Genomic DNA, 22,871 nt, shown 5'->3' with positions numbered 1-22,871 from the left:
TCTGAAGTAGCAGTGCAAATCCACACTGCTAATATTCTCCACAGCTGGTCCCATCCTATGGAACTCCATTCCCCCAGATCTTAGAATGGAACCCAGCATCTCAACCTTCAAGAAAAGACTTAAGACCTGGCTTTTCACACAGGCCTTTCCTAACTCCAACAATATTTAATTCCCAACAATTAACACTCATCGCCAGCAATATCATCAATAGCCACCTCTTACAATGTTATTATATGTAATTATCTTATATTCATTTTCCTTCTTTTTCCAAGTTCTATATCTCCTTGTTACATGTAACTGCTTTTTCTGCACTAATGTTCAAGTTGTTAAGTTTATTTATTATATTCTGCACTCCTGTTTCTTGTGAACCAGCATGATGGGACTATCGTCTTGAATGTTGGTATATAAAAGACTTAAATAAATAAAATAAATAAATAATATTTGTACATGTACAGCGCTCAACAATTCTACAAGATGAAATATCTGGGCATAATTTCCCTGTCCCAAAGAGCTTGTACTCTGATTTTCAGCACAACAAGATGAAGAGACATGCTCAAAATCACAGAGTGAGTGGAGGAAGCAGAAGTCAAATCTCAGGCTTTAGGTTTTCCAAGTCTTGAAACCATCCAAAGTGATACTTGGAGGTTTCAGCAGAGTTGCATAGGAACTGAAGTTCCACTCAAATTGCATTCGTGATGCATTTAGGTTTGTCCTTTACCAAAACAATTCATATATGTATGTTTTTTTATTTTTACAGCCCTTATTTCTTTTAATATGTTCCTGAATTCCTTTTTTTTTTTGAGTACATTCAGGAGGTGTTTGATTAAAAAGCATTCAGTTGCTTGTTTTCTTCCCAGCATGCTTTTGGTTTGGTAAGAGGAAAAGACCTCGGGCAACTATAGTGGGCTTACTGAGGTGGCAAAGGGTTTGTGCAGAAGTCACCAACTGCGTTCCCTCTTACCAGCAGCACCGCAGAGGGGATGTAAAATATCTGCGTGGGGACGCTGAGCTCGTACAACCTCTTGTTGAATTCGGTCACGTAGTACTGTGCAGTCATTTGTCGTTCAACATCACTAAAATGGTACAGGAGCTCCTTCTGGTCTTTGTATTCTTTCCCAACATATCTACAAGGAAAAGACACAAAGTCACTGGCACGAGTTGCTGCTGCGATACATTTTCTACTTAAGAGGGCAATTTCCAATGCCACTGATGCAGGGAAATCCCAGTTTACTCTGGTAAACTGGCCTTTCTGAAAATCGCCCTCCTCCGAACGGCTGATAAGTATGTGTGGGGTTCACACGGGCGCAGGTTTAAGTCAGGGGAGTAAAGCACTGCACATCCTTGGCATTTTTAACAGTGCCCTTGTTATTTTGCCCTCTTCTGCTGCCTGCACAAACGGCAGGTGCAAAGCACGCCAGGCGTTTCATTTCCCTTTAAGCACCGACTGTGTGTGCACGGGTTCAACGTGCTCACGCATATTGCGAATAATGTGGACTGTTCAAAACTGCCCCTGAACAACACATTATCCGTTGATCATTAACTTTTCATTGAGAGCTACTCTAGTCGCATCAAACAACATGGGCACCCGGGCTCAATGGCACCAACCTACCCTACACCTCTGCCCCTACCCCCACCCCTACTACCCTTTTAGTAAACACATCCAGCTATCTATCAGGCCGATACAGAAAAACGCGCGGGAGAGCCGGCGAGCACCCGCTCTCCCGACACACGCACAGGCCACTCTTCCAGGCGCACGATTCAGGAAGGCCGGGTATGTAAATTAGGGCCTGCGGTAAAAGGAGGCGCTAGGGACAGTAGCGTGTCCCTAGCGCCTCCTTTTTGGCAGAAGCAGTGGCTGTCAGCAGGTTTGACAGCTGACGCTCAATTTTATCGGCTTCAGGTCTCGAACCCGCTGACAGCTATGGGTTCGGAAAATGGACACCGGCTAAATTGATTGTCAGTCTTCCAACCCACGGGCAGATTTAAAAAATTTTTTTTAATTTTTAATTTTTTTTAATTTTTGGAGCCTTCAACTTAATATCGCTATGATATTAAATCGGAGGGTATACAGAAAAGCAGTTTTTTCTGCTTTTCTATACACTTCCCCGGTGCCGGCCGAAATTAACACCTACCTTTGGCAGGAGTTAGTTTCTGAGAGTAAAATGTGCAGCTTGGCTGCACATTTTACTTTCTGAATCGCGTGGGAATAACTAATAGGCCCATCAACATGCATTTGCATGTTGCGGGCGTTATTAGTTTCGGGGGGGGGGGGGGGGGGAGGGGGTTGGCCGTGCGTTTTCGACGCGCTATTACCCCTTATACAGTAAGGGGTAAAAATAGCGCGTCGAAAACACTGTTAGCCCGCATCTAAATGCGGGCTAACAGTGCGCTCCACCGGAATGCACTTTACTGTATCGGCCTGTATGGAATTAAAGAGGCTCTAGCTGTTTTGGGGTACAAACTGAAATTTGCACATGGGTACAAAGAACAGTGGTACAATATTATAGTTTTAATGGGAGTGGTCCAACAGAACTGTACTGACGGTGTCTGAGTACATTCTAGGGACTGCCTGTCTGAGCCTGATCATCTGCCTCCAACCATGTTGAACCTGGCCAATACAAGATCTTTGCCCCTACCACTCTCTACACACAGCTTTTTTAAAAAGGAATAAGCATTCATAGTCATTAACAAGCCCAAGGACGGTGGAGCCCCCTAATTCAGCGCTAATATAAGTGAGGTTGTACAAATGCACAAATTCTGTGTGGTTAAAGTTTTCCAGATTTTAGTTGTAACTTTAGTTGGGCTAGCTGTGGCTGAATATTTGGACAAGGTTAACTGGTTAAAATTAACTGGTTTAACTGTGCCAATCAGCGGCTCTTGGAATATCTACCCCACTGATGTTAGCTTTTAAAGCAGAAGCAGCAGCAGCAGCATCGTTTTGATCATTACCATTTTCCACATGGTGCCCGCTGACCCTAAGCTCTCCTTTGCCCTACAAGTTGAAGAGACAAAGGAATGCTTGGGATCAGCCTGTACCATTTTGAAAAATGGCATCACTGAGGTCAGGAGCAACTTGGGATCACTCTAGCCCTTAAGACCGCTAGGGATTTCTCAGGAGGGTGGAAGTGGGATGAGGCTTCACCATCGGGGGTGTGTGTGTGTGTGTGTGGCTTAATTGCAAGAGGTTCAGTTCACATTTAGGGACCCAGTGGAGGTGTGAGGAAGTGTGTGGTGGTGGCCACTAGACTCCCAGGGATTTCTGAACAAGGCGGGTTGGGGGGGGGGGGGAGGGGCTTTTCATCGGCCTTGTGGCCCCTTTAAATGCCCATCCCTGGAGCATCGTCAGGCGCGTTAGTATGGCGATGCTCCTGGGGGAAAGTTAGCCATACTTCTTTTCAATGGATACCTTCCTAGAACTTCATCCTGGTGTAGAAAGCGTATCCAAAATGCATTCCTCTGCTTGCCTTTCTTCTCTACGGTAAGGTAGTCTCCAATAGATACGACTGTTTCCTGCGCTGTCCACAGACCAGATTTCTTAGAGTATTTTAAGAGAAGTGCATCTAAAAAATGAGAACAGATCAAACTGGCATTCTATTCAGAAAAATCACACCTCCCAAACATTGTTCCCACAGAAAAAAACAAAAACAAGCAAAAGGAGTTTGGCATCTTCATCTGTCTTTAAGAGACCAATTCCTTCCACAGACTATTCATGTTCACCCAGCTCTAACATATTATTAGCGCCATACATAGTAGGGTGGTAAATAGCAGAGTTATCTGGGTTAAGCTTCCCTGATGACGTTAGCCAAATATTCAGCCGGACAAGTCTCCCGCTGAATATACTCGGCTAAAGTTATCTGGGTAATTTTAGACCTCACCGGATATACTATATTCAGATATAGTTGGTTAAGTTATTTAAAAAAAAACCAGTCAAGAGACCTGATCCCTTAAAATAGTTCTAAAAAAATGTCAGCGCCTACTGTCCAATCGCCAGAGGCATTGCTAATCAAGTGCACACAGGGCTGGTGCCCGGAATCTCAGCTGTTCTGTTTTCTTGTCTAGCACCTCCCCTCCAGACACAGCCTGCAGGGAACTGGAAGAGAGGGCTGGAAAGGGAACAGAGCTATTGGTTTGTTCTCTCCAGTGTCTGCTCTAGACTCACTTCCTCCCCCTCCTGTTTCGACATGAGGGGGAGGGGGTGAGGCTGGAGCAGACATCACAGGCAGCATGCGGAAGGAAACAAGAGCAAATGACATGGACAATTTGTTTTCTGTTCTGCTGTGTCCTGTTCTCTAGTCTCTTTCCCTCTCAGTCTTACCCTTTCCCTTTACTTCAACAGGAGATGAAGGGCTGGACCAGATACAGAAACAATCACAGCCTGTGAGCCCAGGACTCAGGATTAAACTGAGAGCAGTGGGGGAAGAACGCACCCTAGAGCAAAATCAAGAACTGCAAGTGACTGATGGGGAGAGAGAGAGGTGAAGAGAGGGTGAATGCTGGTGCTGTGAGAGAGGGTTGAGGAATAAATGCTGGGGGAGATGAGTTTGGGGGTGAATACTTGGGGGGATATGACACATAGAGGAAAGAGAGAAGGCTGGATGCTGGGGGGAGCATGAGAAGGGGAGTTGAATATGGTATCGTCCCCCATTTCCCTGAAACTGGCAATGTAAACTTGGGCTGTCTGATGTGATGAAAGAGAACTAGTGTATGGGGGTGCACGAAAACCAAGCAGGAGGAGGGAATATGTGGGGAGGGGGGGTGCAGAGGCAGAATACATGGGGAGGTGGTACAAAAGAACTGGTGGCATCTGGGTAGAAGAGAGAACTGGAGGAGGGGTGGTCTGTGTGAAAGAAAGCCAGAGGTAGTGATGGGGGCGACGAAAGCCAAAGATGGTATGGGGATGCATCAGGAGTAGTGATGGAGAAGAGACCCAGAGGTGTAATGGGAGTGGGGGGAAATGAGAGAAAGCTACAAATGTAAAGGGGTGGAGGGGTTTAAAGGGAGCCAGATCCAGAGATTGGGATGATTAAGTGTTTAAGAAAGAGAGAAAAAGTGGAGATGAGGGAAAGGAGTTGGTATGTAAGAGTCAAAAGGAGTGATGGGGAGGCATGTATGATAGAAAGCCAGATAATATATTGAGGGGCATGGGGATAGTATGCAAGGGGGTTGACTGAGAATGAGAGTGAATCAGAGAGAGGGTGATGGGGAGAGATATGAAAGGGGATAATTGGGGTTGAAGGAGTCAAAGCAGGGAGGATAGAACGTGGGAGATGGGATGGAAGAATGTGATGAGTGGTGAGTAAAATGAAATGGTTGAGAGAGGGTGAGAGTCAATGTGGAGGTGATGGGGAGTGAAATGAGAGAGGGTAGCTTTTGGGGAAGAAGGGAGACAGCAGCAGATTTATAGAAGGAGCTACCCATGAGGAGGAGATGGAAGGTGAGGAAGTAATGGAGAGGACATTTGGGGAAGTGATGTGTTGAGACATAAAGAACTAGATGGTGAGATATGAAGAAGAGGGGTGAGGGAGAAGGAGGGATGAGATCTTGGTGTGAGAATATATAGAGAGGTGACCTAAGGGAGAGATTTAGAGGCAGAGAAGAGAGAAATGAAGGAGAATTAGATGATAGGGAAAGACAGATGTCAGGGAGGGGAGGTGTGATGAAGATAAAAAAAGAAAAAAGTTAAATGGAAAGGAGAGCCTAGAAAAGGAGTTAAGAGAAGATAGATAAGAAAATCAGGAATAAGAGATGCAACCGATGCAAATGAAACTCCTTCCAGACAGCAAAGGTAGAAAAAAACATTTTATTTTCAGCCTAGTGATTGGAATATGTAACAGTGATCTAGTAGCTGTATGGGTGCTAAAGCAAACTGGATTCTCTATATGCTATGATGGCTGTTATTGAATTAATGTAAATATTATCAAAACAATGTTATACACAAGTGTAACCTGCACTATCCTAGCTTCTATAGAGCTTGCAGGATCTCTTATAAGGGTAGGTCTCAGATGTACTTTCCTCACCAGTCCCCCTATACTCCATAAGGCCAATATGTAGCTGGATATACTAGTTCAAAGTTATCCGGCTACATTTATCCAGCTAACTTTAAAACCTAACTGGCTATGTTTGAATATAGCCGGTTAGATTTTAAAGTTAGCCGGACACATGTGACTCTAAAATGAAACACAGTGACACTCTAGTTGAGTCCAGCCATCTTGTTTTTCTTGCACACGTTGAACATGACTCACAGATAGCTGGAACCTCTTATGACTGTATGCTGGACAGAGATATCCCTCCTGTTCCCGAGCTCACCAAGAATGACTCAACTAAATTTGGAGCATGCTCAGATAAAACCTGAACAAACATTAACCCCATAAGGGCGCTACAACACCATCTGATTAGCAACCATGGGTTACATAAGCTATCGAGACCCCATAGGTCCCTTGTTCAGATGTGAATGTTTGGGATGTATCTTCTGAAGAAGGGAGCTCTGTGGCTTCAAAAGTTCATATACAGTATTTTTAGGTAATTTGTTTGAGCCAGTAAAAGGTTTCAGATTCCCATGATTGCAAGGCAATTTTTAGTGCATGTCCTATGTAAAATTTATTTTTTGTTAGATAGGAAGAGGTAGTGGAGGGCCAAATTATTTTGTAAAAACAAGAAGTGCCTCATTAAGAGGAGCAGAACTGGTGAGAGCTCCATGAGAAGAAACTGTCAGCATATCGCTCTTTGTGTAAGAATTAGCCAGTACAGTTTAGTTCCTTGACTCTTCCCATGTGGTTCCGCTGATAAATTGTCCCAATGAGGCTAATGGAATCTCACTAACATTAGTGTCCTGTATTTTTACAGAGTCATTCTTTGGAGTCGGGGAGGAGATAATTATGTTGAATTTAATTATCAAAATCTTGAGTGTTCTAAGTGCCTAGTAACACCATTGCCGATCCCCCCCTTCCTTACCCCCAAAATAATTAAACCAATGATGGAATTATAGCAGCCCAAGATGTATTCTCCCAACAGCTATGAAAATTAAAGACCTAGCCACGGGCCTACTCCTGCGCCCTAACTGAAACATTATATGCTACCAGCGATGCTGCCAGCGATATGGCCAGGAACACTATGACCCGACCGTCTCCTGGCTCAGCCATGAAGGTTTGGGGCGATTTTTAGGTGGGCAGATGGAGGACCGAAGACAGTTCTTTAATTTTTATGTCTGGTGGTGGATTGGGGGGAAGAGGCCTCGGGCTGCTTTGATACCAACATTGGGTTAATTATTTTGGGGGGATGAGAGGGGTGGGGGAATCGGACCTGTTTGACTTTGATTTTTTTCCTTTTGTTTCTCTGACTTAGCTGGCTATGTTTGAATGTAGTTGGTTAGGTCTGCAGTAATGCAGGCAATTGTACCCAGATAGCTTTTCCCCTGCTGCGGACAATGGACAAACGTACCCGGAAAAACGTATCCAAGGAGCACTGAATTTCAGTTCTAGCTACATAAGTTTAAGCATCACCCCCAAAATGCCTCTTTTTTATCGAATCAAGTTTTAACCAAATAATAACTCACCCCAGAAGAGGGCGGGAATATTTAAACCCCAGGTTTGTCCAGCTAAGTCCCAAACCTCTGCGCATATAGGGGCGGATTTTAAATGCCCTGTGAGCGTAAATACGGCCGGATTTACGTGCGCAGGGCCCTCGCGCGCTGGCGCGCCTATTTTGCATAGGCCGCCGGTGCGCGCAGAGCCTCGGGACGCGCGTAAGTTCCAGGGCTTTGTAAAAGGGGCGGGGAGGGGGCATGTCGGGGGCGTTCCTGAAACGACGCGGCGTTTCAGGGGCATGCCGCGGTGTTTCGGGGGCGGGCCCGGGGGCATGGCGCTGGCCCGGGGGCGTGGTCAAGGCCTCCGGACCAGCCCCTGGGTCGGGTGACGGCGCGCCAGCAGCCTGCTGGCGCGTGCAGATTTACATCTGCTTTTAGCAGGCGTAAATCTGTCAACAAAGGTAAGGGGGGGGGTTAGATAGGGCCGGGGGGGTGGGTTAGGTAGGGGAAGGGAGGGGAAGGCGAAGGAAAGTTCCCTCCGAGGCCGCTCCGAAATCGGAACGGCCTTGGAGGGAACAGGTAGCGCACGCTGGGCTTGGCGCGCGCAGGTTGCACAAATGTGCACCCCCTTGCGTGCGCCGACCCCGGATTTTATAAGATACACGCGTATCTTATAAAATCCAGCGCGAACAAAAGTACGCAATTGCGCAATTTTTAAAAATCTACCCCATAATTTTTTTTGAAATTTAATTTTGTTATTGAGGATCAGAGTTTCCATATCACCATCGCAACTCATTTTTAACCTGCATTGCCTTTCCAGGTGTTCAGACAGCAATAAGCAGTTTGCTGATGAAGGCGACTGCAGAGTTCCCAATGCTGTCACCTGTGCTGGCCCCACAAAGAGGAGGGTATCCAGCACGATGGACAAACTGCAATACCAGCAAGGTAATAACGAGAACTGAGATGCACCAACTTAATTAAGAGGGCCATTTTCAAAGCTATTTATGTGGGTAAATATCGATTTAGCTGGGCAAACTGGGCATCTGAACATTACCTTCCTTCTATCTTCCTAAAAGTAGAGGCAGGGTTCCACAATGTGCAGACAATTAGGCACATTTAGAGGTGGCGTCCCAGGGGGAGGGCACTTACTGGGAGAAATAAAAAAATAACACGCATAGACTGAACTTTCAAATCTGCGCACGTTGTTTTACATAATGTTTCTCCTTGCTCAAAAAGCAGATGCAAATGTCTGCGTGCACTTTTACACCCGTGGCTGGGATCATTTTCGAGAGAAAGCACATGCATGGTTTCCACTTGAAATTTGGTACAAAATCTGCAAATAAAAAGTGCCTGCAGGCTTTGCACCAAAGCTTACAGTATGAAAACTGCCAACCAACCCCTACCCCCACTGAAATTTTCAGATGGAAATTGGTAATTAGATCATATGACACCTGATCAAAAAAAAAAAAGGTCTTTAATAAAAACATTTAAAACAAATTTGAAACTTAAATAGCACTAAGTACATTTCTACCCTGCCTAAAAACACGTTCATTTTGTTCAGCCCAGTTCTATTTTTAATAAAACAAAAATAGACTCCAATATATGGGCTTTTCTCCACAATAAAGTCTCCTATTAAGGCACAAACATTGTAGAATGTGAATACATTTAGGATGTAAAAGATACAGCAAAATACATCAGGAAAGAGCCCTGTACTCACTGTATACTTGACGGAGGAGCTTCGGCTTGAATATTCCCGTATCTTTAAGTCTCTGTAGGAGCCATTCATGTTTTACATTGGACAAGAGATTCCTATAGTCAGCATCATTCAAAGAACGAGCTTCCAAAATCTGTTCTCTGCTCTTTCCAGGCACAAAAACGAAAGAACTGCCGCTGGAATTCAGAAAAGACGCACTCTCAAGCTCTGAGAAGCTGCTGGAGAGCTGAGAGGACCTGTACCATGACATTAAGGAGGAGCTAGAGCTGTGGCTGCTGTTCAACAGGAGACTGAGCTGATCGCCATCCCCTTCTTCCGTAGTATCACAGAAACTGGCACCCGCTGAAGAGCTGTTCCCAGGAAGAGAGGCTGACGGGCCCTCTTTGGCGTTCGGGTGCTGTGGGGCACTCATCTTCAGAGAGTTGTCACCTGACCACTGTGTATTGTTGACAGGAAGTTCTGATTCATCTACTGTGCTGAGCAAAGGGTCAATATCAGCCATTTCAAATGATCCATTTTCTACAGATGATTTTTTGCTGATCAAATTCTGCATGCAGGCAATATCCAATGCTTTTGCTTTCTGGCTGGTAGCTGTATTGGAGGCTTCCTTAATTACGGAGGCATGCAGTGGAACGGATTCATCCTCTGTGTTGTCTATAGTTTCCACATTTGGGTCAACCTTGAGATATGCAAATTCATCTCTCAATAATTGTCCTACATTCACCTCCCCTTCTTTAGCATTGTGCCGTTCACAAATTACATCTGAGGCTTTGTTATTGTCTTCTGTAACGGAATCAGTTTCGGCCAAAGGGTCGACCATTTCAAAGGATTCTGACTCCGAGGACAGAGAGGGAACACCAGTCATATTAGGTCTGCTGAGGTGAGAAGAGGCAGAGGAACCTTTGTGGTCAATACCAGGATGCCACGATGCGGATGAAACACGGGTAGTTGTAGTATTGTTGCCCATAGAAATGGGGCTTTTTGCATTTGTCTCCCCAGCATTCCTGCTGTGCGCAGCCTCTTGTGAGAGCTTTTGGCTAGAAGCTGGGCAAGAACTTCCCGTCTCCTTGTCAGTCATTGCTAAAGAAAATTGAACAGCACCAGGAGGGTTGCCTTGTCCTCCCTTCAAGGAGAGATGTTGGGTTTTTACAGACAGTGCATGGGAGTGGTTATCTTGATCTTTCTCAGGACCTTCGGAAGAAGCTGTTGAACACTGGGTTTCCACTGCTTTCTTCTCTTCTTTATGTTCTTCACGGGGCGTTTCATTCTCGGCCACATAACCTACTTCCTCCCAGCTGGAAGACGATCTAGACATGTTGCCCCAAGAGCTGGATCTGGTACAGCTACTTGATGAGTTTGCCACATTTTGCCCTCCATTATATCCGTCTTTAACCGACTGCTCACTTTTTGTTTCCTCATCTAGGGAGATGTTCACTGCATCAGAACGAGTCAATTTTCTATTTCTTTTGCCATCAAATCCCCCACTGCTCCCCTTGGGCTCTGAAGATGAGGCTCTGGTGGTGTCTTTCCCAGGATGAGCTTTGTCTTCAGTAACACACATTGTGTCCAGATTTCTGGTTTCAGTCTTCAGGGAAGTGATGCAAGCTCCTTTTACAGTTGCTCCTGCTATAGATCTATGGTTCCTGCAGGTGTTTTCAAACACTTCACACACAGATGTGTGATGGTGCGAATGCATCCCAAGGACTTCTCTGAAACTGACTTTCCCATGGACAATGGTTTTTTTCACACAGTCTTTGTAGCTGTCTGGAACATAAGACTTCTCATCTGAATTAGGGAAGCTATGAACATGCAAACGCTGCTTCACAGATGCGACCAAGGACATGATCTCCTTAGCTAGCGTTCCTTTGTCTTGTGTTTCTGGTAAGCTGCTATACATGGACAGCTTTTCTGTGGCTTCTCTACAGAGCTGCTTCAGTTCACAGATTTGTTCACTTTCCCCTTCGAGCCAGTTGTGTACTGTGGTAAGGCAGAAAGCTGCTTTAACAAAGCTGTGGAGCTCCTGTTTGCTTGTGACCACCTCACCATCCTTCTTGGTGAGAAGACCAATTTCAAAGGATTCCTTTGCTTCAGACAGATAGAGACTTCTTTTCTCAGGTAGGCATTCATTTGAGAAACTGTAGGATAGTAAACATGTGCCACGGATATTCTAATAGGGAAGAAAATAGAAATGTTTAAATCAGACTAGAAATTCTGTTCAAAGATTTGGATTGTTCCCAATATGAATATTCTGTATGTTGAGTCAATAACACAATTTTGTCAGTCTGCCGCTTACACTCCAAGAATATAATTAGAACACAACTTTAAAGAACAATAAAAATACCAGCACTCTCCTTGACACTGTTTTGTTTCAAGCTTGCTAAGAATGTGGGTTTGTTACTATATTGTCAAGAGATGCTCATCTTAAAAACTGGATTAGAGGAGGAATCATGCATATGGGATTGGAGTCAAGAACAAGTATTGCTTCTTAAAGCTCAACTCACTGATGTTACAACGCCATTCAGCTGGGTCAGCGCTGGATGCAGCTTGAAGGATTGTGGAGGGCATCCAGTTATTATGGTAGGGCTCCCCCATCTCCTTCCCCAACACCAGCCCTGGCGCTTTCACCCTCTTTTCATCCCACCCCTCCCATTACCAACCATGGAATTCTCACACATGCGCTCAACTACTTCTCCTCCACTTGGTTCGCTTGCTTTCCCTCTAGCTCCCTCCCAGCTCTCTTGCACTTCTCTATTCCATGCCCCTTCAACCCTGGATATTTTGCATCTACTCTTCCTCTTTTCTTCCCCATTCTCTTGCACCATTCTCTATCTCCCCACTCCTCCCATTCTCTTGCATCCTTTTCTCCAAGTTCTCTTGCAACCTTCTACCCCCCCCCCCCAATTCTTTATCCAACCCTCTATCTCATCCACACACACCCCTCCCCGATTCTATCTCTCTTTCACCCTCTCTATTTCCCACATCCTCTCACACCTGCTGCTGCTGCAGAACGTCCAGCAGCATGGACCTAGAGAAGTAAAAAGCTGCCCCAGCATTAACCTCCCAGCATTCAAAGCCCTTCCTCACCTCGCCTGCCCACATTTGTTCCCTTTCACACATCCTTGGCATTCAAGCCCCATCCTCAACGGTTCACTTCCAGCATTCATCTCCTCTCCTCCCAGTCATTTTCATCTTGCCTATTTCAGCATGCTGGCTCCCTCCTCCTCCGGATTGTCTGCTCCAGCCCTTCCCCTCTTGTCCTTGTGGCAATAGGCAGCACATGCAGGAGGAGGAGCCGCAGAGAGAACAGCAGCGTTCTATGTTCTACCAGGGAAAGAAGAGTAGATGAGAGGATCAACAGCCCTGCAGGAAGTGCATCCTCTCACCCCCCCCCCCCCCCCCATCAGTGGGCCTGCTACCCGCTGGCTGTACTCTTTAACAAAAGGCTGGTGAGCAATAAGAGAGAGTGCGAGGCAGGCACAGAGGCCTGCAGGTGGGGGATGGGGGCATGAGTGGGCATGGGCACAGAAGATTCTGGGAGGGCATTTCATTTGCTGCACCGCTGTGGTGATACCTATGAGCTGCTGGATTGACTGCTTTCTTGGTTACCCTTCTCCCGTACTGCAGGGGCTGCTTGTGTGCAACTTGTGCCCAGTGGTAGTTCCATATTTAGATAAAAGTTGAAAGTAAAAAAAAAATGTCCATGTAACAGATCTCTTGCCTGCCTCCTTTGAAAGCTGAGCACATTTACTTACCACATTAGTAAGCACGAAGAGAGGGGTAAAGAGGCTGAAGGTTGCTGCCAGTTTGCACGCTTCTGCTGCTGAGAGCAACCGGTGGTCGAACTCTTCAAGAAGGCCCTGCCAATTGATGTGGGAAAGCGCAGTAAGACCATTTCTTTACAGCAGTGGCAACCATATTTTTTTCACGTGCTGTTATTCTTTATTTCTAGTCTTCAGACCTCAGAAATCAGTTTAAAGTGTACACCCACCATTACAAAGGATTACAGAAAGCTTTAGGCCTTTTCCCCCGAAAAGAATTGTTGGAAGGTTTAGTCTTTGGCTCTTTCTGCTCTAGAGAACTGGAGTATGTGATATAAAGGTCTAGAAAGTGTGATGCAAAAGCCTGATCTCTATGTATGGTTTGTAAGCTATGTATGGTTTTATTTCCTGCCTTATCTTCTTTCCAGCTTGTTGCAAGCTTCCAAGTTCTCTTTCCCTGTTGATTGTAACTTTGACTTATTCCTACCTATTGTTATCTATCGTTTTCTTGAATTGTTACTCCAGTTATACCCTTGTTAAATGTAAACCGATCCGATATGGTTATTTACTATGAAGGTCAGTATAAAAAAAATGTTAAATAAAATAAATAAATAAGCTGGGAATGGCTGTTTTATGTAGTTAGTTTTATGGGGTTTTTTGTTTATTTTTAGGTTTAGGTGTGCTTAACTTTAAAAGTATTTTAATCCTATTTATTTTTATTTTATCATTTCAGTTTAATAGTTTATTTGGTAAAAGCAAAATGTAAATGCTTTAAATTAAATTAACATTGCTTTCTGTACTGGTGCAATGCCTTCTTCCACAAAAAGGTCCCATGAAATACAGTAGGTTACATCTTTGGAAGGGGACTTAAGCTGGTTTTGGGGCCCTCAGGTCACAGCTTCATGACAGCATGAATATATCAACAGGACAACAAATATAGACACTACTTGCTTACATATCAATTTTGTAAAGTCTTCTTTTCAAACAAGTTCTTACAGTTCTATTTTCAAGGGATAGAAACAGGAAGGAAGAATTTAAAATCACAAGCTGATATTCCTTGAAAAATGATACCGGGAGGAATAGAAGCCCCATTACATTCCTGTATATGCACTGCTGTTAAATCAATCATCTTTAAAAATCATCATTTAGATGTACTATAAAAATATTAGACAAAGAAAAATAGCATTCAAAGATCCTTATCAATATTTATATTTACACCATGTGGCATATGCAGTGAAAAGGACCTTCATAACACCCATATAGCTTAGGTCTCTGTTGCCGTATTACTAGGGACGGCTCACATTTAATCATCAGTCCAGCATGATCATTCATACAATTTTAAGTTTTCATTTTTTTGGGGGGGGTTTTAGCAATTAAAACACGCCTTATATCAACTAGCAAGAGTTACCGGTACTTCCTTAAACACATTCAATCCTGATTGTAGAGACCGCTGAAGGGAAACCCGAGAAAGCACTATGTTTCGAGTAGGCCTCTGTATCAGGGATTGTACTCCACGTTCTTATTTCTTTAAATCATCACTGAAAAAGTTTAATGAAAACACACGATGAGAGAAACCAGCATAGTGGTAAACCAACCATGATATTATATATGGAAATATTTACTTTCAAGAAACCACTCCAAGCTTAGCATCTCCATTATCCTTCTTACGTCAGGAGCACTCTTCAACTGAGCTCAATTTTGAAGTCTATGTCAGTCAACTCATGTGACTATGTCAGTGACGTGAGCTGACAATCAGCTGCCAAATATTTATTGCCTTTATTTGTTAATGAAAGGTTCCCATTCAATATCAACATTAAGTCCACTAGGTGTAACGGATTACATTTGATAAATCCATTGTTATTCATGTTGCTGTAAAATATTTGCCCGATTACACTCCCCCCCCGAGTCTCTCTTCACCTATTCAAGAATCGACCATTTACTATCAGAAAATTGATGTTTGAACTCCGCAAAATGAGCTACCATTGAAGCATGTATCTTAGCTGTTTTCAAACAGCTTTTTTGCTCCAATAGGCATATGCGAAAAGATCTTGATGCCTGTCCAACATATTGCAAGCCACATGGGCACTGTAGAAGATAAACCACAAATTTCTGGTGACAATTTGTAACATGATGGACAGGAACTTTCTTGTCACTCAATGAGATCACATGCTTATTCCTACTCCGTGGTTCACAATTAGAACACTCAGAACATGGATTGTCGGGAGTTATTTCTATGAAGAGTGTCAGCTCACATCACTGACTTAGTCACTTGACTTGACTCCTTAGACTTCAAAATTGAGCTCAGTTGCAAAGTGTGTCTCTGAAGCAGGAATGATAACAGAGAAGCTAAGCTTGGAGTGGTTTCTTAAAAGTAAATGTTTTCATGTATAATATCATGGTTGGTTTACCACTATGCTGGTTTCTCTCATCGTGTGTTTTCATTAAAATTTTTCAGTGATGATTTAAAGAAATAAGAACGTAAAGTACAACCCTTGATGCAGAGCACTACTCGAAACATACTGCTATGCTGCATTTCCCTTCAGAGATCTCTACAATCAGGATTGAATGTGTTTAAGGGAAGTAACTCTTGGTAGTTGAAATAAGACATTGTGTTTTAATTACAAAAACCCCCCAAAAAATTAAATCTAAAAAAATGTGTGAAAGATCATGCTAGACTGATGATTAAATATGACCCATCCCTGGTAATATGGCAACAGAGACCTAAGCTATACTGGTCTTAGGACGGCCCATTTCACTGCATGCTCTACTTGGTGTAGATATAAATATTAATAAGGATCTTTGAATGCTATTTTTTGTTATCTAGGACATAGTGCATTCAAATGCTGACTCGTTTTTGTTTGAGTAATCTATAAAAATATTAAATAGAAAAATGAGTTTTACAGACTTCATACTGATTTTGAGATTAAAACTCTCCCTGTTGGCAGAACAAGATGGCTTCCACCTGATCCACACGCTGAAGAAGTGTTTCTCCGGCTCTTTACCTAAAATATTTTTTCCTCTATGAAAAATGCCTCATACAAAAAGGAAAGCTCGGTTGAGGGAGATTTCAAGTTCTTCTCCCGTGCCCGAGCAATTGCAACCTCGGATTGAAACCTTCTTCGCGGCACCCTTATCTGAGACGCCGGAGGGGAGAGCTGCAATGGAGATGGACATTGAGCGATTGCCACCTCCACTGGCTGAAGTAATATCATTAAGCCCCGGCGAGCCGAGCATGCCTCCACCTCCTTTTTCATCGATATTGGATATTCCTGAATTGAGATTGAGAAATAGTATTACCTCTCAGGCCTCGAGAAGGAAAAACATTTTGGTTTCTCCTTTGGTGAATCCGTTTGGAACCTCTCTTGCCTCAAAATTGCCTGAGATTACTAAAAGTGGAAGCGGCATCATGGGTGAAGGAGACGGGAATGTGCAGGTATGTCCAACGCTAAAGTCATTATTTGAGAAGCCAAAAGAGATAACTCTAGAGACTGTTGGGTTTGCTTTAATTTCTATTGAGAAAGCTATAACCTCTTTAATAGCTGTAATTGTGGATAACAACCGGCGAGTCCTGGCTACAGAAAACCAAGTTGGATTGTTGGCTACTAAAGTTACTGAGATGGATACAAGGATATCTCAGCTGGAAACAGTACAGCATAAATTGGTTCACTCAGATATTGTCTCTTCTAAGAAGATGGAAAAAATGGAAAATGCTTTAAGAATTTTAAATTTAAGGATATTAAATTTTCCTTATATAAGTTTGCTTCCTCCTAAGGATCTATTCAAGAGCTATTTAGTACAGATTCTCAAATTTCCATCTGTGAAGCTGTTCCAATGATATCTAAGGCTTATTTTTTGCCTACATCAGAGGGAGATATACCTAAGGATCCAGAACCCGTTTCATCTATAAATGCAGCTGAATTATTAGAATTGTCTCAAGAGACAGTTATTCAGAATAGATCTACCTTGTTAATAACTTTTGCATTCTTATCTGAGAGAAATTCTTTTTCCAGAATCGTCATCAGTTATTCTACGGTCAAAAAATCTGGATTTTCCCCGATATCCCTAGGACAGCGCAAGAACGCAGGAGGAAATTTCTCACTATGAAACCTGAAGTCTTAAGTAAAGGTGCAAAATTTGACCTGAGATCTCCACGTAAATGCCTGCTAAGATACCAGAACTCTAACTATGGTACTTATTTTTTTAACCTTCCCAGCTACGGGTATTCCTGGACTCCCATTCTTGATGTTTCCCATGTGTTGGCTCGGCATAATTTTGATTGGGGGGGTGTAAGATCAGGATTAGTACTGTACGACCATATTTCTTGAAATAATCGCTCGTTAAATTTTGTTCTCCCTCATTTCCTAATAATTAATGAGACAAATATTTCTCTGGGAATTTTGAATTTCATTTTGCGATATTTCATTGTTGGTATATTACAAATTTTGTCTTAATTACTGGTACAAGTAATGCTTGTGTTGTTGTGTTAAAAATTCCATAAAAATAAAATGAAAAAAAACCCCCAAACAAACCTCTCCCTGTTTTTTTTCCTGAAGTTTCTCCCTCCTATTTCTTCCTTCCCCTTTCCCTCCTGCCTGTACAGAAATATATAAGGGCCGATGTATCAAAGTTTTGCTCTGATTTTGCCTTGGTACTTTCTCCATTGGGAATCCTGGGGGATTCTCATTGATAATTCTGAAGGCTAATGCTTTCTGGCTAACTTTAGGATAGCTCTTTGGCTTGACCAAACTTGGGCCTGGATTTATCAAAATGTACTAAATATCGCATGCAATAGGAAAAGGGGCGTGTTTTATGGTAATAGGCAGTTTATCGCAATTTGCACTAATACCTATGCGAAGCACTAAGATAGCGCAAATTGCAATAACTTTTTCGCACTTTGCGATAAGTGCCAGAATTGTTGTGTTTCCTACATACAACCACTGGGTGGACCATGTTTAGTAGTTTTAAGCTGCTGGAGAGCTACAATGAGAGAGAGAGAGAGAGAGAGAGAGAGAGAACTAGCTGTAATGCCCTCATCCTAGGTAGGTATTTATATCTCTATGGGACGCCCACCTAGTAACTGGAGGTGAGGTTTAGGTATTAGTGTAGGGGTTAGGGGCCATTTTGACATTCAAAGCAAGACGTACGAACAGAACAGTGCTCTCTTGTGAAGATTTGATGACCTTCGGAGTGCGGAAACTCACCCAAAGATGAGATTTGTGCAATGTTCTCTCAACTTAGCTTGATGGACATTGCTACATGCAATATTGGAGAGCTGAGATGAGCAGTGGATAAGCGGTTTCCCCTGATGAAGAAGTCATTTGAAACTCGGCCTTGTTGGGCAAAAATGCTTTTGCTGAATTGATGTCTCAGCGTTTGCGTTAAAGCGAAGTATTGTTCATTAAGTTATTGAATTTCTAAGTGACGAGTTGGTGGACTGTTCCTATTCGTGTTGAGGATGAACTTCTCACAATATTTTTATAAAAAATAAATATTTTTCAAAACAATATTTTGGTATAAAAAATAATAAATTCTATATAGGGTGGACGGTGGTGTTCATGATTAAAAAATAACTAGGAAAACCTGGATGGTGCCTTGAATGAATTTTATGAAACATTACTTTCTTCTCTTAAACATTATTTTGCTGTGAAAAGTGTGCTTCATTTTTGATTTATTTTATTTATTATTTATTTAACATTTCTTTTATACCGATATCCGTTCGCACATCGTATCGGTTCATAACATTGGTGACCGAGTTTTTTGGTATTTTTTTAAGGATATGAATGATACAAAAGGAAAAAAGAAAATAAGAAAATATTTAATGTGGGTTATGTAGTGCTATTAGGATAACATTAGCCAGCAAGAATTTAGCCAGTTAAGTGCCCAAATCTTCATTTATCAGATAACATCTGAGTTATTTGGCTAAATGCTTTTGAAAATGGACCTCTATTATTCTATGAACCACAAAGGTAACATCACCTAAACCTCTGCTTTCACTAGGGTTTCTTTCCCTGTCCATTCTGTGCTTTACATACACGCCGATGCTCTGCTTTGGTCTAACAGGGTTTGTAAAATATTTTGGGATTTACTGCAGTTTACTGCATGCATGTTACTTAGGTGTCAAACTGAACAGCACGGTGGGGTGAATGCAATATAAAACAAATTAAGCATTTAGGTTCATGAACTGCACCAGCTTCCACCAAAGTTTGTAGAAGGACAAAGAAAAAAATCCCTAAAATCAGCTGCAGCTAAGGCATGAAACAGGTCTGAGGTGAGCAGGAGTTATATTTAGCACTCAAACAACTGTCCGGCAGTGCACATTTACCAAGTTAATCTGAGGATTGTTTTTAAACTTCCGGTAATCTTCTTCACTCATTGAAATGAATATGTCTGCCAGAATTCCCAGAGAAGTAGCAATGCCCTGCAAAAGCAAAGAGAGCATCAAAGGATACCATTGCTGACACTGCATTAAATTAAAGAGAAATCTGCAATAAAATATCAGGACTGAACTCAAACGAGAGCAGACCAAGCTTCTGTGGCGAAAATGGGTTACTTTTTTGGGGCCAATGTACTTATTTATTTATTGCAATGTTCGGGACGGGGTACAGTAAAACATTTATAATAAAGAAATAGTAGCAATGCTAAAACGCACGCTAAAAGAGGAGTTTACTTTTAAGGTGGGGTTTGGTTAACATGCAGTTTGATACCAGTGGTAGCATGGGATGAGATAAGATAATGGGATGCAATTAAGCAGGAGTAAAAAAAAAAAACCATCTAAAAACACAATAAAATGGGAGCTAAAAGTCCACACTAATGCAGAAAAGTGCTTTAAAACAGGAGTAAGGAGGTAAATGCTTAAAGATGGAAGGAGTGTGCCCAAAATGGCCTTTCATGCAAGACTAAGGCTGGGCATCCCAACGAGCACAATCTGGCATGCAAGTGGGCAAGGCATGCCAAAAGCAATCAAAGAGCAAGCTCTCCGGGGAAGACACCTTCAGCCAAACAGTATGCACTTTGGTGCTGGGCATCCTGACTAGGGCAGAGAAGACAGCAAAATGTATGGCTGTGTAGAGGGTCTGCCCTAGAAGGCTTACCTTTTCATTTTGCTTGGCATGCTTTCCTCAAATGGCCTTGCATGCAAGAATATTGCCCAAGTCAAGATGCAACCTGACATGCATGGCCATGTGCACACATTTTCCAAGCATAAAAATATGATTTATGCACACCCATGCATATAAATCATATTTTAAATGCAGAATATGTGATTTGGACACATAAACTATGTTTTCTGTGCAGAAAACATGGTTTATGTGCATAAATCATATTTTTACATATTCTAAGAATTCTTTTTAGGAACAGTTTTGGGTTATTGTAATTTCTTTCTCCCCATGCAACAGCATACGATTAGCTTACTGAATTGGGAGTAAAAAAAAGATTTTTAGCATGTGTGTTAGCAAACTGTGCACTGAATTTCAACACACAAAGCACAACTTAACCTAAGTAATTGTAACATGATATTATGGAGACGGAACATACTGCATACAAACTATTTATATAAGTATATTTCTTTTTTTTTTTAACTCAGTGTAAGCACCTTATACTTATTTTTAGCCGACCATTTTTGTGATGCTCTTTTATAAAAAATAAAGCTATTTTTAAGGTAATACGCCAATTCAGCAGATGAAAACCTTGGACAAGGGATATTGTCACTCACACTGAAAGGACATTACAAGAGAAATATTCTTGCTTATGTGTCTTTTCTACTCTTTCAAGAGTCTGGCAATTGACCAGTTACCTAAAATGGTAATTAAACACACTTAACCTCAACCCATTCAGACACTAAATGGAACTTCCTGTCAAGGATTATTGCAACGTGGTACTTGCCTGTCACTCTCCATCTGACAGTAAACGTCCAAGACCCTATAATTGCATGGCTGAAACATCCCTTTCTTACACTTTGATATACAATCTATTTCTGGGCTAGTGGGTGCATGCAGTGGAAACAGAAATGGTAACTGGGTTCATAAAGCATCCCTAGATGCTAAGACGTGAAGGGAAAGCCAGAGATCAACTAGCATTTATGGCAACTCACCAGGAATGAAATTCGGAAGACTAGATGGGGCTTACAGTCCTTATCTGACACCATTCTGTATGTTCCTATGTAACCCTGTGCTGTTCAAGAAATAAAGCATCAAACCAACCTTTTTATCTGGGCTAGGAAGCTCAAAATATCCAACAATTGAGGCCCAAATCAACTCCGCTGCCTCATACCACATTCCTGAAAAGGAACATAGAAAAGAAATGTAATTCATCTGGGAATGATGCTAAGTTAGATTGTACTTAGGCATTCATCCAGCAATTTGTTTAGAGTGCAGGTTGTAGGTAAGGTCCAGTGGTTACAGCATTAAATTAACAGTTGCGAGAACTCCTGCAAAAGAAGATCAAGTCCTTTCAATCCTGGACTCTGGGTGGGTCTTTACGTCACTTTTATCTATAACAGACTCAGTTTACCAAACTGTCATTGGTTAATAATAACAAAATTGTTTCTTCTTTCTCCATCTTTTTGGAGTCTGACACCACAAATGCCTGCATGCATGTTACTTAGGTGTCAAACTGAACAGCACGGTGGGGTGAATGGCACTACAAATGTCCCTCAGTACAATGGGGATGAACCAACCTCACTCTCTTTTCCACTATAGAGCAGAAGAGTGGCATGCCCAGCAGCAGAACTGAAAGATTTTGAAGCCCGTTTATGAGCATGCTACTTTTGAAAAGTATCATCTAGTCAAAATGACAGGCCCACCCAGTCGATCAAACATTATTGACCTTTTCAGATCATGAAAGTTGTCATTCTAATTGCTATATTGACTAAGTTCATCTTTGCTGCTGTATACAATGCCAGAAAAAAACAGCATCAAATACTGTCTTGTCTATCTCAGAGGCGACTGAATATACAATAATTTTAATATGTTTTATAGTAAAGGGAAATAAACAATATTATGTTGAAAAAGGAAATTATTGTTAATATTAGAACAATCCAGGCAAGTTATCAATGCAGACACAAGACTGATTGGGGGTCAGGTCTTACCTATGCCTTGTAGCATCCTTGATCTATGTCTTCTGGGATCATGCATGGCTCCTGTCTCACAAAGCCAGGTTAAAACTAACTGCCAACCCCTGCGACCCAGAATCAGGACCAACCCAACAGGGTCCCCTCTGCCAACCAACTGCTGTTTGCTTGGATCCCCCTTCATCCCAGCTACGATGTACAAATTGGTTGCCTCCTTCCTTATCTCTCACCAGCGCCTAAAGGTGAATGGATGCTTGTAGCTTTTCCAGACGAAAATGCTGAGCCACCTAGCTCATTCTTGTTTAGCTCTGTATCTACCTGGTTACTTTCCTCTTTGGTCTTGTCTCTCCCCCCCCCCCCATTAGCAATTCCAAAGGGAACTCTTCAAGCTGGAGTTTTGTCTCCAAGAAGGGAGAAGTGGGGATGAGGGGGATTGACACCACCTGGAGTTCCTTCCATTTGCTGCAGAGCAAAACTGTTTATAGACCAAAAACTGTGCAAAAAGTGTTGTAGGACTGCTACCCAATCTTCAATTCTGGCTCTGAGTACCATGGAAGTATATTTTCCATGGTACCATGGAAGTATCATTTTCCACTTCCACATTCCTTAAAGGCTGGCAGCATTCTTATGGTTGCAGTGAGTTGGATGTTGTGGCTAATATGAGCTCTACCCACTGATGCTTACAACCATAAATTTAATTTATTAAACCAGATTCTCTAACATGGCTTGTAAGAATGGGTATATGAGTAGTGACTGTAAGAATGGGTTACCAATATGTCAACGTATTCATTATAAAATTCTATCCACCAT

The 22,871-nt window shown here is 42.4% G+C and overlaps 1 protein-coding gene across 3 annotated transcripts in view; it reads right to left on the bottom strand.

The window, feature by feature from the left end:
• ALPK1 (alpha kinase 1) overlaps positions 1 to 22,871 on the bottom strand; it is a 217,454-nt gene that overhangs the window by 10,716 nt on the left and 183,867 nt on the right. For all 3 annotated transcript variants that reach the window (XM_029596242.1, XM_029596233.1, XM_029596252.1), the window contains 6 exons: positions 21,193 to 21,269; positions 19,317 to 19,412; positions 12,989 to 13,093; positions 9,240 to 11,403; positions 3,407 to 3,560; positions 962 to 1,124 (listed from right to left, as the gene is read on the bottom strand). In XM_029596242.1, coding sequence (XP_029452102.1) covers positions 962 to 1,124; positions 3,407 to 3,560; positions 9,240 to 11,403; positions 12,989 to 13,093; positions 19,317 to 19,412; positions 21,193 to 21,269 — 2,759 coding nt within the window. The remainder of the gene's footprint in view (positions 1 to 961; positions 1,125 to 3,406; positions 3,561 to 9,239; positions 11,404 to 12,988; positions 13,094 to 19,316; positions 19,413 to 21,192; positions 21,270 to 22,871) is intronic.

The sequence above is a fragment of the Rhinatrema bivittatum genome, chromosome 1 (genome assembly GCF_901001135.1).
Source record: "Rhinatrema bivittatum chromosome 1, aRhiBiv1.1, whole genome shotgun sequence".
Taxonomy (NCBI): domain Eukaryota; kingdom Metazoa; phylum Chordata; class Amphibia; order Gymnophiona; family Rhinatrematidae; genus Rhinatrema; species Rhinatrema bivittatum.
This window is presented reverse-complemented; position numbering and strand designations above follow the sequence as displayed.